General features: G+C 38.1%; 2 protein-coding genes across 2 annotated transcripts; both read left to right on the plus strand.

The window, feature by feature from the left end:
• Positions 1 to 207: 207 nt before the first annotated feature.
• LOC105503074 (keratin-associated protein 3-1) lies at positions 208 to 792 on the plus strand. The gene has a single exon (XM_011929809.1). It carries the CDS (start codon positions 241 to 243, stop codon positions 538 to 540), a length of 300 nt encoding a protein of 99 aa, XP_011785199.1. The 5' UTR covers positions 208 to 240; the 3' UTR covers positions 541 to 792.
• An 8,668-nt stretch (positions 793 to 9,460) lies between these two features.
• LOC105503075 (keratin-associated protein 3-2-like) lies at positions 9,461 to 10,159 on the plus strand. Its single transcript, XM_011929810.1, has one exon. It carries the CDS (start codon positions 9,500 to 9,502, stop codon positions 9,794 to 9,796), a length of 297 nt encoding a protein of 98 aa, XP_011785200.1. The 5' UTR covers positions 9,461 to 9,499; the 3' UTR covers positions 9,797 to 10,159.
• The last annotated feature ends 4,999 nt before the right edge of the window (positions 10,160 to 15,158 follow it).

The following is a 15,158-nucleotide window of genomic DNA, read 5'->3' on the forward strand; positions in this document are numbered from 1 at the left end:
ATTTGACAACAAAACAACCTAAATATCTTTTATGAGGTGAGCAGTATATCTTAGGTAATAAACACTTAAGTAATTAGACAGTTTTTATGGAGATAGCTATAAAGTGAAACATGGGGAAAAAACCCTCAGTAATAGGCTGACGCCCAGGGAGATGGGTATATAAGAGCCAGGGTAGAAGAGAGGAGCATCGAGACACCAAAGGACTTCTCTCGACTCAACAAAAACCCACCTCCCATTGCTATGGATTGCTGTGCTCTCCGCTCCTGCAGCGTCCCCACTGGCCCTGCCACCACCTTCTGCTCCTTTGATAAAAGCTGCCGCTGTGGAGTCTGCCTACCCAGCACCTGCCCACATGAGATCAGCCTCCTTCAGCCCATCTGCTGTGACACCTGCCCCCCACCCTGCTGCAAGCCTGATACCTATGTGCCAACTTGCTGGCTGCTCAACAACTGTCACCCGACTCCCGGCCTGAGTGGGATCAACCTGACCACCTATGTTCAGCCTGGCTGTGAGAGTCCCTGCGAGCCCTGCTGCTGTTAACCAGCCAAGTCTGCACAGGTTCCGTGAGGTGGCTGCCCAATGTCCTCTGCACCACCCGGGCTTCAGCACTCACTGCTGCCTACATCAAGGCTGAGGCCATCCCAATCCCCGGGGCCAAGCCTTGATGAATCTTAATTCTTTGCTCCTTTCGGTTCAGTTGGAGACCTCCTTTCTGTCTTTTAGGCTATTTCATCACTGTTTGAGAAATAACCATTTTGACTATTTGTTAATAAACTTTATTCTGGCTTAACAAATATCACCTTGTGATGATTTATTTTCATGTTTCCCATTAGGGACAGTGGAATGCCTACCTAAACCTGAACAGCAAGTTAACACACTATCCAAGATTTACCCCAACAGAATAAGAGCTCTCATAGTGGAATTTATCGAAAAAATAGATACTGGTTATTTGTGATAGGTTAAAAAGTAAAAAATGTGGTAGTTCATTTTATAGAATCTTTTATTTAACAGATATTTATTTAATAGATATTATTGGAAGACATCCACTGTGCAAGCACTATGCTAGAGTCTGGAGATTAATAGAATATTTTTAAAATACTGGATTTTAGTTTCCATTGATTCTGACATTGATTTTTCTTTCTTCCTTAATTAACTAAATGAATTGATCACGGTGCTGGTGTGTATAAATAATTTGATCATCCTAGTCACAGTCATCTGAAATTCTGAACTCAAAATGCAAAGCAATTTTGAGAAGCATATACATCCATTTCTTCATATATGCTGTCTTCCAAAAAAAATCCATTTTGAATTCATATCAGCATTTATTGAGTATTCATTGCACCCTCAAATGGGGCTTACATTGGTTTACATTAGTCATGACCATGATTAGAAGTTTGCTGGTCTAAGTGACATATAATATCATGACAATGAAATATACTTAAAATATCAGACCACAGTGTAGTATTTTCTATACACCAGAAATAGTCACACAATTCTGAGAGCAAAAACACAGTTTCTATTAGAACAAAACTTCTATGATAACCACTAATTCCTAATTCATGTCCTTATTTATCTTAGAAAAATCTAAGTGCAATTAGGTCTTTGCAGAAAATAAAGGTATGGTGAGATGTATACACACACACACACACACATATATATATATATATATATACTTTTGGACTTGCCTTTGGCCTTTGGGCCAGTTGGTTCCCTCTCAGTCTCAATTTCCCTGTTATTAAAGTGGTTTCCTACCTATAGTTTGGCTTCCTACAGTCTCAGTTAGCTTGTTATTACTTTCTGCCTTGCTTTTGTCTCAGGATTATTGTGAGGACCAGATGTCCTGAAGTGTGGAAACCACCATGTCCACAGCATCAACCTGTTACACATGAGAGACTCTCACCATTACTGCCACATGGCAGTTCCCAACTTTCTCACCAAAAAGCATCTTTTAAAAATATTTATTTATTTGTTTGTTTATTTATTTATTTCAGTAGCTTTTGGGGTGCAAGTGGTTTTTGGTTACATGGATGAATTACACAGCGATGGTGAATTCTGAGATTTTGGTACACCCGTACCCGAGGAGTATACATCGTACCTAATGTGTAGTGTTTTCTTCCTGGCCTCCCTCCCACCCTCCACCTTTTGAGTCTCTAAAGTCCATTATATCACTCCATATGCATCTGCATACTTAGTTTAGCTTCCACTTATAAGTGAAAACATGGTTTTTGTTTTCGATTCCTGTGATTTCCCACTCCATTTCACTCAGAATAATGGCCTCTAGCTCCATCCAAATTGCAGCAAAAGACATTGTTTCATTCTCTTTAACAGCTGAGTAGTATTTCATGGTGTATATATATATATATATATATATACATACATACTACAGTTTCTTTATCCACTCATCGGATGATGGATACTTAGGCTGGGCATCTTTCTATTTCTTGAAATATGTATTTTTCCCAAATGGCTTTCTTTAAAAAGTTTAATAATTCCTTCATTTTTGTTCATAAATACATTTATAAATATCAATGAAATATTTAGGATTATTATAGAATAACCTTTGTTACCATGCCAAGTTACCTTTTTTCTAGTCAAAAACAAAGAAGTTTCATGTTTTCATACATGCTAGTAAGGGATAAAAATTTAGAGTTTGTTTTTAATACTGAAAATAACTCAAAGTCCCTTCTACTACTACCATGGGTCTTTAGCATTCACAGGCCCTTGCCTAGTTATAAATCCCCAACTGGAAACCAGAAAATGTGTTGTTTTAGCCCTGGCTCTGCCTTGAGCTGCTTCTGTGGCCCTAAACAAGTCAATTAAGTTCTTGGGGTCTCAGGTGTTAAAGCAGTAAAATGGGTTGGTCAATCAGACCATCTCTAAGGTTGCTTTTCATTTTAACATTCTATGATTCTAGATCATCCAGAAGCATTCTAAGTAACAAGTACCCCATGCAACTAACCAAGCCCATTCTACCTCATTACTTTTACTGCTTTCATTGGGAATAGCTCACACTGAGTGAATATCTACTGGGCATACTAATGAGGTAGAAGGTGGGACTCTACTCCAGAGGTGGGGCTCAGATACCAGACCAAACTGAGGGCTAGCTAAAACAGGATGGGGACAGAAACAGCTTTCCAATCAGACATGTCCACCAGCATGCCGTGTCAATTAACCGTTGCCGTGGCAACACCTAAGTTACCACCTCTTTCCATGGCAAAGACCCAATGACCTAAAAGTTTCTACTCCTTCCCTAGAAATTTCTGCACAAACCACTCTTTAATCTACATCTAATTAAAAGTAGGTGTAAATACGCAAAACTGCCCTGAGCTGCTACTCTCGGCCTACAGAGGTAGCCCTGTTCTGCAGGAGCAGTCATGGAGCTATAACACTGCTGCTTCAATAAAGCTGTTTTCTACCTCCGGCTTGCCCTTGAATTCTTCCCTGGGCAAAGCTAAGAACCCTTGCAGGCGAAGCCCCACTTTGGGGCTCCCCTGCCCTGCATCACTAACAAGTGAAGAAAGGCCACTAACAGGTGCAGAAACTCAGGCTGAGAAAGACTAAAGTACTTGCAAAAGTTATGTAAATCATAAGGGAGAGAGAAGGAATTAAACCCCAAACTAAGTCCCAAGTCCCTTCTCTTTCCACTACACCAAAGCACTCACCTTCTCCACAGACAGCAATATGTCAAAGAGAAATGTGATTATAGGTGGCTGTCTTTATTCAGGAGAAAGTATATGACACTTGACAATATATTCTCTACTATCCCTGTCAATTGTATGTTTTGTTGTACACAGCAGCTCTGCTTTCTCTGTGGTGATTACAGTCTACAATAAAATGAGTGTATACAATGAGTATTTAAAAAGGTATTCATGTTTCCAAGGTAAGAACAAACCTTTTTTAAAAAGTCAGACTTTACTGATTAGCAGTGTCGGAAGAAAAGAAATATTGGCTGGATCATTAACTTTGAATTGAAATGCAGAATGTTTGGCAACTCAAACACATTTTCAGTTTTCTGATGAGCATCAATAATCAAGGTAAAACAACTGCCCTTAATGTTAATAATTGTTTATCCTTGATAATATAATAATTTAAAAAACGGTATTTCATTTTTCCTTCAAATTATTCTTGAGGCCGGGCGCAGTGGCTCATGCCTGTAATCCCAGCACTTTGGGAGGCCGAGGTGGGTCTACTGTGAGTCCATTAAACTTATTTCCTTTATAAATTACCCAGTCTCGGGTATGTCCCTATAGCAGCGTGAGAACTGACTAATACAATATGGATGTGTCTACATGTGAGTAAGTGGAAAACTACACTGACACCATTTTGAAACTACAACAGGAAGCAAGTTTGAATGTAGCAACACAACTAAATGAAACTGAAGGAGAGCTCATCCCATGTCTGATACACAAGAAGTTAGGGAGTTATTTTTACAGGATTATGTAAACAGCAGTAAGGATGTTCCGTCCAACATTCTGATGGGCAGAAGCCGTGTTCCCTGAGATAGGTGGATATAAAAGACCCATAGAGGACAGCTTTGTAGAAGAAAGCCTTCCTTTGCAACAAAACATTTTCCTGGTCCACTGTCACCATGTCTTGCTGTGATTCCTAGCTCCAAGGATGCTGCAGCGTCCCCACTGGCCTGGCCACCACTATCTGTCCCTCTGACATAAGCTGTCAATGTGAAGTCTGCCTGCCCAGCATCTGCCCTCATGACATCAGCCTCCTTCAGCCCACCTGCTGTGAAATCTGTCCCCTGCCCTGCTGCGTGCCTGATTCCTATGTGCCATCCTGTTGCCTGCTCAACAAATGCCACCCAGCTCCAATCCTGAGCGGGCTCTCTGTCACCACCTGCGTCCAGCCTTGTGAGTGTGAACCACTTTGCTGCTAGCCAAAGAGCTTTGCCCACATTGCCCTGAGGACCTTCAGTAGTCATTAAGGGCTGCTCAGCAAATGGCCTTTAATTAAGCCATTTGGAAGAAAATATTATAGCACTGTGCCTTCAGTTTTACAGAAGGTTTCTTTTCCTGTTTCAAACAATGATTTCAAATGAGAAATGGGAAAAAAAAATGCTATCTTGGATCTCCTTACTTCAAAACTAAATAAACACCACAACTCCCCAAACCACATACTGCCTCAACATTTAATGCTATAATTACCCAATGACTCTTGACACATGCATCATGAACTTATAAATATATCCAGCAGAATTACACTTTCTGATGACATCAAGATAAATTTCATAGCCAAAAAGAGGCCTCACAGGCATACGTAGATACCTGAAGAAAACTGTGAGGATAGTGAAATGCATTAGGCTCTAAGCTTAGAGTTGTTTTAAATGCCAAGGTCAGCATCTAACTTTAATTTTTGTTTTTTCCCTGCCTCTAAATAAACTCACATGTGTCCTTAAAGCAGTGAAGCTGGCAATTTGAGATCAACATGCTCATAGAAAGGACCTCAAAGATTGAGCTAACCCCTATTTTTTTCACCATCTCATTTAAGTAAATCTTTGAATTTAAAAATGTTGGCTGGGCGTGGTGGCTCACGACTGTAATCCCAGCACTTTGGGAGGCCGAGGTGGGCTGATCACCTGAGGTCTGGAGCTCAAGACCAGCCTGACCAACATGGAGAAACCCCATCTCTGCTAAAAATACAAAATTAGCTGGGTGCGGTGGTGCACGCCTGTGATCCCATGTACTCCAGAGGCTGAGGCAGGAGAATGGCTTGAACCCAGGAGGCAGAGGTTGCTGTGAGCAGAGATCGCGCCATTGTACTCTGGGCAACAAGAGCGAAACTCTGTCTCAAAAAAAAAAAGAAAAAGAAAAAAGTTTTGACAACTGTAAAGCAATTCACACAAAAAATGAATCACTCTGCTTATATAAAAGGTTACTGTTATAAAAGGCCATTATAAAAATAAATAAATACCTTTTTAATTCTAATTTGAAATATAATCCAATGCAACAAATATTTATCAAATGCCTACCCTGTTTCAGGCACTGTCCTAAGTGCTTGAAAAAGACAAATAAGGCTAACATACGATTACCACTTCCAAAACCTTGCACTGGAGTGAGGAAAACAAATTTAAGTGACAAACTATAAAATATAGCAGAAAGAAATGAGGTTGAAAGGGAAGAATAGGCAGCCCATTTTGTGAGAGCAGAGAAAAGGATGCAAACATCTAGAAGAATCACCTAAAGTTTCTTTATGAAGGGGATGTTTGGCTGAATCTTGAGGGATCAACAGGATTTGGAAAGTAGAGAACTGGGAAAGGTCAGTTTAAGCTAAAGAAACAGTATGAACGAGGTCACAGAAGGTAAAGTACCTAGGAGACTCCCGCCTTCACTTTATGTGATGTGCTGTATGATTAACATATGCATGATCACATAGCTATCATTTTTATTGTGAGAACACTGAATCCATTCTCTCAGCGTTTTTCATTGCAGTATATGGTTATTCACTATAGTCACCATGTTGTAGAGTAGATCTCCTGAATCTATATAATATTTCAAGATAAATTTTAAAAGAGAAGTCAGAGAGAACACAGAGAATGGGAGAGGGTCTTCTTCATATATTCTACTTGCCAAGCCACTGGCTTCTAGATGAGAGAGACTGGTAAGTCAAGAGTAAGTAAACATTAAACATTTCCTTGACGGTTTCAATACTAGTTCATTAACTTTGAATTTTATAATATACTGGGAAGGCCACTTGAATTTGCTTCTCTGTTCTTCAGTGGTAAAGTGTAGGTATTGAGGCAGGAGAATAGCAAAGGGAATTTAAAACTTGGATAAAGGGCGGAGTGAATAAAAGCAGAGACCAGAAGCAAGGTGAAGGGGCAGGTAAGCAAGAAGCAAGATAAGAAGCAGAAGTTAGACCAGTCGCGGTGGCTTATCCTGTAATCCTGGCACTTTGGGAGGCCAAAGCAGGTGGATCATTTGAGGTCAGGAGTTCAAGACCAGCCTGGCCAACATGGTGAAACCCCCCGCTCTACAAAAAATACAAAACGTAGCTGGGTGTGGTGATGGGCACCTGTAATCCCAGCTACTTGGGAGTCTGAGGTAGGAGAATCACTTGAACCCAGGAGGTGGAGGCTGCAGTAAGCAGAGAATGCCACTGCACTCTAGCCAAAACAAAAAGTAAGAGAAGAGAAGAAAGCAAGGCCCCCATGGCCAGGGCAGGATAAGGACCAAACCAGTAAGGGGCAATTCTTCATGGATAAGCATGTGCATTAAAGAGAAAAAGTATCCTTAACATGACCTTGTATGAAAATCAGCTCATTCAGGCTTATGCATATGGACTGCATATCATGTATGTACTTAAAATTATGGGCTGGAGGTGGTGTGCAAGCACACAGGGACCAAAGTAACTAAGCAACACACCTGTCAATCAAAGAGGCAGACACTGGCTAGAGATTAGGCAGCCCTGGGAAGAGAAACACACACACATTAAAAAAACCCAAACTGCACCAAGCTGGGGGCTGATCTCATCTCATAGAGGTCGGTTCGCTCTCCCCCTCTTAGAGTGTAATACTGTGCTTAATACACTTTTGCTGCTTCGTTTTGCTGTGTGTGTCTCATCCAATTCTTTGTTTGGGACACCAAAAGCCTAGAACTGCATGGCACCATCTGGTAACAGCATGATGTTCAACACCCTTGGCATTTGTTGTAAATTCCTGCTCATAAAAATGATTTGAAAGTTGTTTTCTGTTTTTTTAAGTTTTAAGTTCAGGGGTACACGTGCAGGTTTGTTACATAGGTAAACTTGTGTCGTGGGGGTTTGTTGTACAGATTATTTCATCACCCAGGTATTAAGCCTAGTACCCATTAGTTATTTTTCCTGATCCTGTCTCTCCTCCCACCTTCCACCCTCTGATAGCTTCCAGCATCTGTTATTCCCCTCTATGTGTCCATGTGTTCTCACCATTTAGCTACCACTTATAAGTGAGAACACACAATATTTGGTTTTCTGTTTCTGCATTAGTTTACTAAGGATAATAGCCTCCAGCTCCATCCATGTTTCTTCAAAGGATGGGATCGCCTTACTTTATATGACTGCATAGTATTTGATGGCATACATGTGTCACTTATTTTTGTTGTTAAAAAGAAAAAAAGATAAACTGGTTGTTTTAACATATAACGTATAAGGCTTACCTATGAATGACATTTGATATTTTCCAATGATTTTAGTCAGCTTTCTTCTCTTTTAAATAGATCTTACTGGTGTTTGGTAATGTGCCATCAGAAACAACCTACCAAGAATCTTTACTTTCTGTTTATTCAACAAATTACCACAACAAGTATGTAATTTAAATTATATAGTATTACCTGAAAGGATTTGTGCTGATCATGGACAGGTGTAGGAAGATGTTGGAATCTAGAGTGTTACACATTTGAGATTACCTGGTTCAATTTCTGGCTGACTGAAGTAAAGAATGTTGTTTAAGGCATACCTCAAAGGAATTTCAATCTAGTTCAAGATCCAAGATATGAAAACAAATAAACAAGCAAAGTAGGGAGTAAGTCAGTGAAAAAGTGATTTTTATGAATGCCATAGTTCTAAATTGCATTGGGTCAGATTTCCTGCCAAAATCTACTGTTGTTCTGTGACTCTTAAGGTTTCTCCTTTTAATTCCTATTTCATCTTATTTTAAAGTGCATACACCATTCAAATGAAAATGAATCAAGGCTGAGGTGGTTTTCTTTTGATGGTACATTCAACAAAGAATGGCCACTGTGTGGATCCTTTCTTCCTTCCAGTGAATTTATACTTTGATTCACCACAAGATTGGTGTAACTTTGGGAATGGAGACTCTTTTAGAAAAAAACAATCCATAGAATAATACAACCTTGAGAAATTCACTATGGATTTTTTAAAAATAATAAGAAGGAGTTTCATCCTGTACCATTCTGCCACTTTGCTTGCTCAATAGAACCTGAATTATAATATCACTAAATAATGCAAACATATCTGAGATGCCTGTAGTCACATGAAACATTCATCTGTAAATAGCCATATTCTTGTTGACTTTATTGAGTTGAAAATGGTCGAATTCATCATTTGAGTTACTTATTCTGAAATTAGTCATTAGAAATCACATTATGTGATCCACAGTATTTTAAATTAAGAGGGAAAACAAGAAGAGTTTGGTCTCCAAAATTACAGCTGAATTGTCAGTTGGATTGATTACCCATAAAAGTCATGTAAGGTTTGGTATGCCAGAAACGTGTGAAGAAAAAATGTGACGATCTTGTGACAAAAATGACAAGTCAATGACTCAAAAATATGATTAACTTAACAAGAGCGGTAACTCTTAATGGACATGTAAATGCCAAACAGATTAGAGAATCTCACTGAAAAAGGGTGCCATAAACAAAACAGGAAGCCTTCCAGCTGGACCAATGCCCACTTGGGAGGGTATATAAGAGCCCTAACAAGAGAGGAGACATTTGTACCTCACCAACCTCATCTGTCTAAGACACTGAAAGCTAACCAGACACCGATTGCCATGGATTGCTGTGCCTCTCACAGCTGCAGTGTCCCCACCGGGCCCGCCACCACCATCTGCACCTTCGACAAATCCTGCCGCTGTGGAGTCTGCCTGCCCAGCACCTGCCCACACACAGTTTGGTTACTGGAGCCCACCTGCTGTGACAACTGTCCCCCACCCTGCTACATTCCTCAGCCCTGTGTGCCCACCTGCTTCCTGCTCAACTCCTGCCAGCCAACTCCAGGCCTGGAGACCCTCAACCTCACCACGTTCACTCAGCCCTGCTGTGAGCCCTGCCTCCCAAGAAGCTGCTGATGGATGGCTACTTTGCTCAGTGCCCGACAACGAGGAATCCAGAAGCTGTCTCTTCAGTAGTCACTTGCCTCAGTAGTTTACCAGATGTTAACGTAGATCAGATGGCCCAGATATGAAGAATTTACCTTTGGTTTTAATGGGGGGAAAAAGAAAAGTATTTTTCATGGTTATTTAGCTGAAAAACCATTTGGTTCCTGTGGGCAGGTGAATGTGTTTTATTAGCAAAATACTGTTTCAATCTGTAAGACCTCAGATTACATGTTCTTGATCATACTGCTTCCTGGCTCTTGTTTCTTGTATTGGGTATTTCCATAGAAGAAAATTTCTTGGTGGTTTTTCCAATAAACTATATTTATCTGGCAAGATGTATCCTTTGTTTATGTTAGTTTTGGGTATATTTCTTCCATTTTAAAAAGGTAAAAAAAGATGATTATTTTAATTTTTTAAAAAAGAATCTATTGGCAGAATGACTAACATTCTGGATACTACTAACATGGCTTGCTAACTTTTAACAGGTTCTCTTTTATATTTGCCTTCTCTTCTCTCTTCCTCCTCAGACAAATGTAATTTTGGTGTGAACCAACACTTATCTACTCTTCACTAGTAAATCATTCATTTAGTCCTTAAAACAGCACTAATGGATAAGAATAAATGAAGTTTTAAGAGTTATTCAACATTCTCAGAGTCATAAAGTTACTTACTTAGACAATCAGAATTCAGCCTCTTGTATGTCTGACTCTAAAGCCCAATTTTTCCTACCGCAATACTACCTTCAATACTAATGAAATCAGAAGCTTAATGAGCACAGTTATGAAACAAACCCAAAATACGCAAGAGAAATAAAATATGTAAGATTCTGTAACAAAATCCACATTGGGTTATAATAGAAAAAGAGTACATTGGTTCATAGATTAAAATTAGCAAGTATTCAATTCTAAAATCTGGGTATTTTGGAGGTGTACCTATTTCAACTTCATCTTCTCTTAGAGAGAACTCAAAGTGGTCAACTCTAGTCACAAGGCACCAGGAACATACCTCTATTTGCCACCGTACTCTGCACAGATGTTCTACCACAGTAATCAATAGAATGCCAATACTTTTCAGGTGTCTCAGGTTAAGAGCTAAAACTCTGATTAAATATGCTTTAATTCATTACTTAATTTTATCAGCCTACTTAATTTTATCTCACAAAGATTTTTCTTTTCCAAGCCTAGAGAAAACAAGTACATATACGTATATATACTATATATATAATACATCCAATACATTTATGTAACACATATAAATATATGTGTGCATGTATATCTATACACAATACATATATAAAGACACAAGTCAAAATCTGAAAATGCATTGAAATAAAACCACAAGAATACATGCAAGGAAAAGAGTAGGACAAGGAAGGGGAGAAGCAAATGGTTTTAAGTACGCTTGTTTTAAAATGTCCTCAGTGTACCTGTTAGTCCCTTCAGAAAGAAATTTCTCAGGGGATTCCATAGGCTTTTTACAGCTCAACCTTAAATGAACAGAACTTAGCAGCCATGGAGTCTATGGGACACAACAGAGGATACTGTCAATAAGAGATTCAGTCCATTCACTCATTCATTTGTCCATATTTCCTGAGTGCTTATCCTGTGTCAGGAATCACATTAATGCCAGGAGTAGAAAGATAAAAGAAATGCTATTACCTCAAGTCTCTAGTGCCCTCAAGTCTCTCCCAAATCTGGTGAAGGAGAAAGACAAGTTATAATCACAATAATTGTAATGCTGAGGGATTCTGCTGTGACTGGGAGGTGAACAGCATGGCATGCAAGCATACAGAAAGAATAACTAAAACCCAGATTTGGTGATTCAGTGTCAGAGGTGATAAATAGTTATGGAAAGCCTCTGAGTTATCCAGTCTAAGCTTTAAAAGATGAATAGGCAGCAGGAGAGGTAGGGAACAGTTGTTCCAGACAGAACAACAGCTTAATAAATCATGGAGGCAGCAAAGAGGTTGGTGTTTTTAAGCCACAGTAGGTAGTTGGGAATGACCAGATGAACAATGCATTGAAGAGGGTGAGGCAAAGACAGAAATACAAAGACCCAGACACAAGGGGCTCCCCAAAGCAAAGGAGTTTGGACTGAAACTTTGAAGCAATGAAAGATTTCAAGCAAGAGACCAATATAATCATGTTTTGCTTCTAACTGTCTCTTTTCATTATTAATCTTGGATTTACGTCTTCACTGTTCCGGATCCCTCCATTGACTATAGAAAGATATAATTAAAACTGGACTTCTTGGATGTGTGCTTGTGCGTGTGCGTGTGTGAGTGTGTCTAGATTTTTAGCACTCCAAAAATCTACCATCTCATCAAGAATCACCATGCTTTTCCTACAATTGCTTAAAGAAAAAAGATACCATTTGTTTTTTAAAATAAAATGCTTAGTATCTCTGACACATAGTTTAAACTTCCATTTCTAACCACATAAAAGGTAGCTCAATCCCAATAGGTCCTATATTTAGTTTTTAACACAGCGGCTCCTAAACCATCTAAATCATCTCACCTCTCTATGAATCACTATCATCATTTATAAACAAAGGAGAACAATTCCCAGGTCTCTTAGACCACTGCAGAGAAAATACATTTTAATAAAGTGCTGCACGTCTTGTTAATAAAAGAGAAGAACTTATTATAATAAACTTGTTGCATTAAAACTGTTTGTAATCTGTAACCTTGTCTTATTTATGATTAGAGAAACACACTGTTCTGCATAAACAGTAACAGTTTCTCTAAGCTTTTATGGTGAACTTAAAGTAATATTGTATCCCAGGTAAGAAGCTGATAGCTTTCTGCCATGAAATTCTAATCCTGAGGGTCTGCAAACCATGTTTCCTTTGTAATGTTTCCCTCAAAATAATTTTTTCTTTTATTTTTTGTCTTTTGCCCTTAGAATCCAATCTTTTTCCTTCCTATTATAATGTATAATAGCAGCAACTTATAATAATATGTTATGTGTATGAAAAATTCTTCCCCCAAACTATAAACTTCATGAGGGCAAGGATGGTGCCTATTTTGTTTATTGCTATATATCCAACATTTATTACAGTGGCTGGCACATAGTAACTGCTCAGTAAATGTCTGTTGAATTATTTTTTAAATAATAAGTGAAATAATAATCAGTCCTAAGTAAAAGGGTGCACACTTTGGCAGGTATTCATACAAAAATAAATCTGGTGAAAGTCCAGGAACCAGCAGATATCATGAATTCTGTCTTTCAAGCAGAGCCATAGAGAGCTTTTAAAATTTTTAAGTTTGTTAATTTATATGCCAAGCACTTTCTCTAATAGTAGATGTGATTATTTATTTATTTATTTATTTGTATAAACTTCTAATATAAATGTTTGCTCTTTCCTATAAGGTTGCTCTCTTGCTTACCTTCATCTCTTTTTCTTTTCTTCTTTTGACTGTTTCTTTTATCTTTACCTTGCCTTGAATTTGATCTATAATTTGCTTTAATCATGATAATAATTTATTTTTGCATAGCACTATATGGTTGTCCCTGAGCTTTCACCCTTTTTATCACATGTGAACCTCGCAGTAATCTCCTGAGTGGAGGAATATGTATGTTATTACCCTAATTTTGCACAGAAAAAAGATGAAGCTCCTAAAAGTGAATTACTTACCATAACAAGGAAGGTAACCAGCAGCACCAGGAACAGTCAAGAGCTCTTCTGTGGTCCTCTTACATATACATCCCCATTCCCAAAACATACAAACATGCACACCACCATGTACCACTCTACAGGTGTGCCTAAAGGAGGAGGTGGGAGGGATGTGAGAAAAACCATGGCTTGCAGGATACATGAGACCAAGCTGAGCAGAAATGGTTTGAGGTGTATACATGATATTGGCCACAAGCCCACCACCTTGTGCTCCCTCTTAAACACTGAACTATGCCTGCAGTCTAAATAGTGTACTGATACTAGAATCCAGGTCTTTCCTACCACAGCTACATTTGATTTCAGGAAAAAATGCAATACCTTGTAAAAAAAAAAAAAAAGAAAAAAGAGAGAATGAAATGAAGTGTCAACAGATTAATTTAGCTCAGGCTCATAAGTTTCCTTTGGTAATAATTTTACTTGAATTTTAGTTTTGTATTCTTATTATTTTATTTAGTCTATATAGACAGAAGCTAAAAATTCAATTTGCCTACAATTAGCAATGAAGGAAAGAAAGCAAGCCAGCTCTCAATAGAAGACAGATGGCCAATATGCATATGAAAGAATATTTCAACCTAGCTGGTTATAAAAGAAATACAAACACAACAATCATAAAATTGTGTTTTTCACCCAAGAAACTGGAAAACACCTTTGAAATAAAGTGTCTGTCAATGGTATAGGAAATGGGAATTCTTAATCAAACACACCTGGTAAAAATAGATAATTTGAAAAAAAAATAGGTAAATAGAACCATTCTGAAGAGCAGTATGGCAATGATATGAAAGGCCTTAAAACTACTAGAAATTAACATTTGCCCCTATAATTCTACCAAATAATTAATTCTGTTTCTGAAAGAATCAAAAATATGCACAAAGATTTATATACAGAGGTGTTCTATTGCCACAATTATTGTAAAGTTGAAAATAACCCCAATGCACAGTAATATAAATTTTTAAAGTAACATAGAAGTGCAATTATACAATAAATACTAAGAAATATTAAAAGTAACACTATCAAATATCTTTTAAAATATAAGATAATTATATACAGATATATAGGTATACACAAAGGCAAGTTTCAGAACCTATGCACAATATGATTCCAGTAATGTAATGTAATGCTAAACAAACGTATACAAAATATTTGTAGTAAAAAACTACAATAATAAGTGTTTTATAAAGTTTTTCCATATTTCTCAATAGCATATTTCTCCACGTTAATGTAATTTTGATCTTCAAAAGCCTCAAAGCTAAAAGAAAGTAAAATTAAGTTCAACTCTTTAAAACAAGAATACTTTATCAGACAAATTGGTATAGATAAAATGTCAGATTAAAAACAAAGCAGCACTGGAGATCAGGCCCACATATTGTACAGACTCACTGTCATGCAGTATTCCCCAGCAGGGCTGGTGTTGAAAATATAATAACAGAAGGCTTTGGTGATACCTCATAAAGTTTGTGTTCCAGTGACAAATAGCAAGGGTAATCAGTTCAGATTTAGCAATGAACTCAAATAAAAGTTAATTAGGAAAATGGGGACTCTTTACAGTGTCTAAATGTCAAACAAATTAAAGAATAATGGGTACACTAACATAAACAAGAACCAGGAAAGAAGCCTCTTGGCTGGACCAACTCCCAGTGGAGAGGATATATAAGAGCCC

Source organism: Colobus angolensis, unplaced genomic scaffold, assembly GCF_000951035.1.
Source record: "Colobus angolensis palliatus isolate OR3802 unplaced genomic scaffold, Cang.pa_1.0 Scaffold83, whole genome shotgun sequence".
NCBI lineage: Eukaryota > Metazoa > Chordata > Mammalia > Primates > Cercopithecidae > Colobus > Colobus angolensis.

What these genes read in the sequence shown, in the direction of transcription:
- LOC105503074 (XM_011929809.1), top strand. Translation starts at nt 241, where the DNA reads ATGGATTGCTGTGCTCTCCGCTCCTGCAGCGTCCCCACTGGCCCTGCC.
- LOC105503075 (XM_011929810.1), top strand. Translation starts at nt 9,500, where the DNA reads ATGGATTGCTGTGCCTCTCACAGCTGCAGTGTCCCCACCGGGCCCGCC.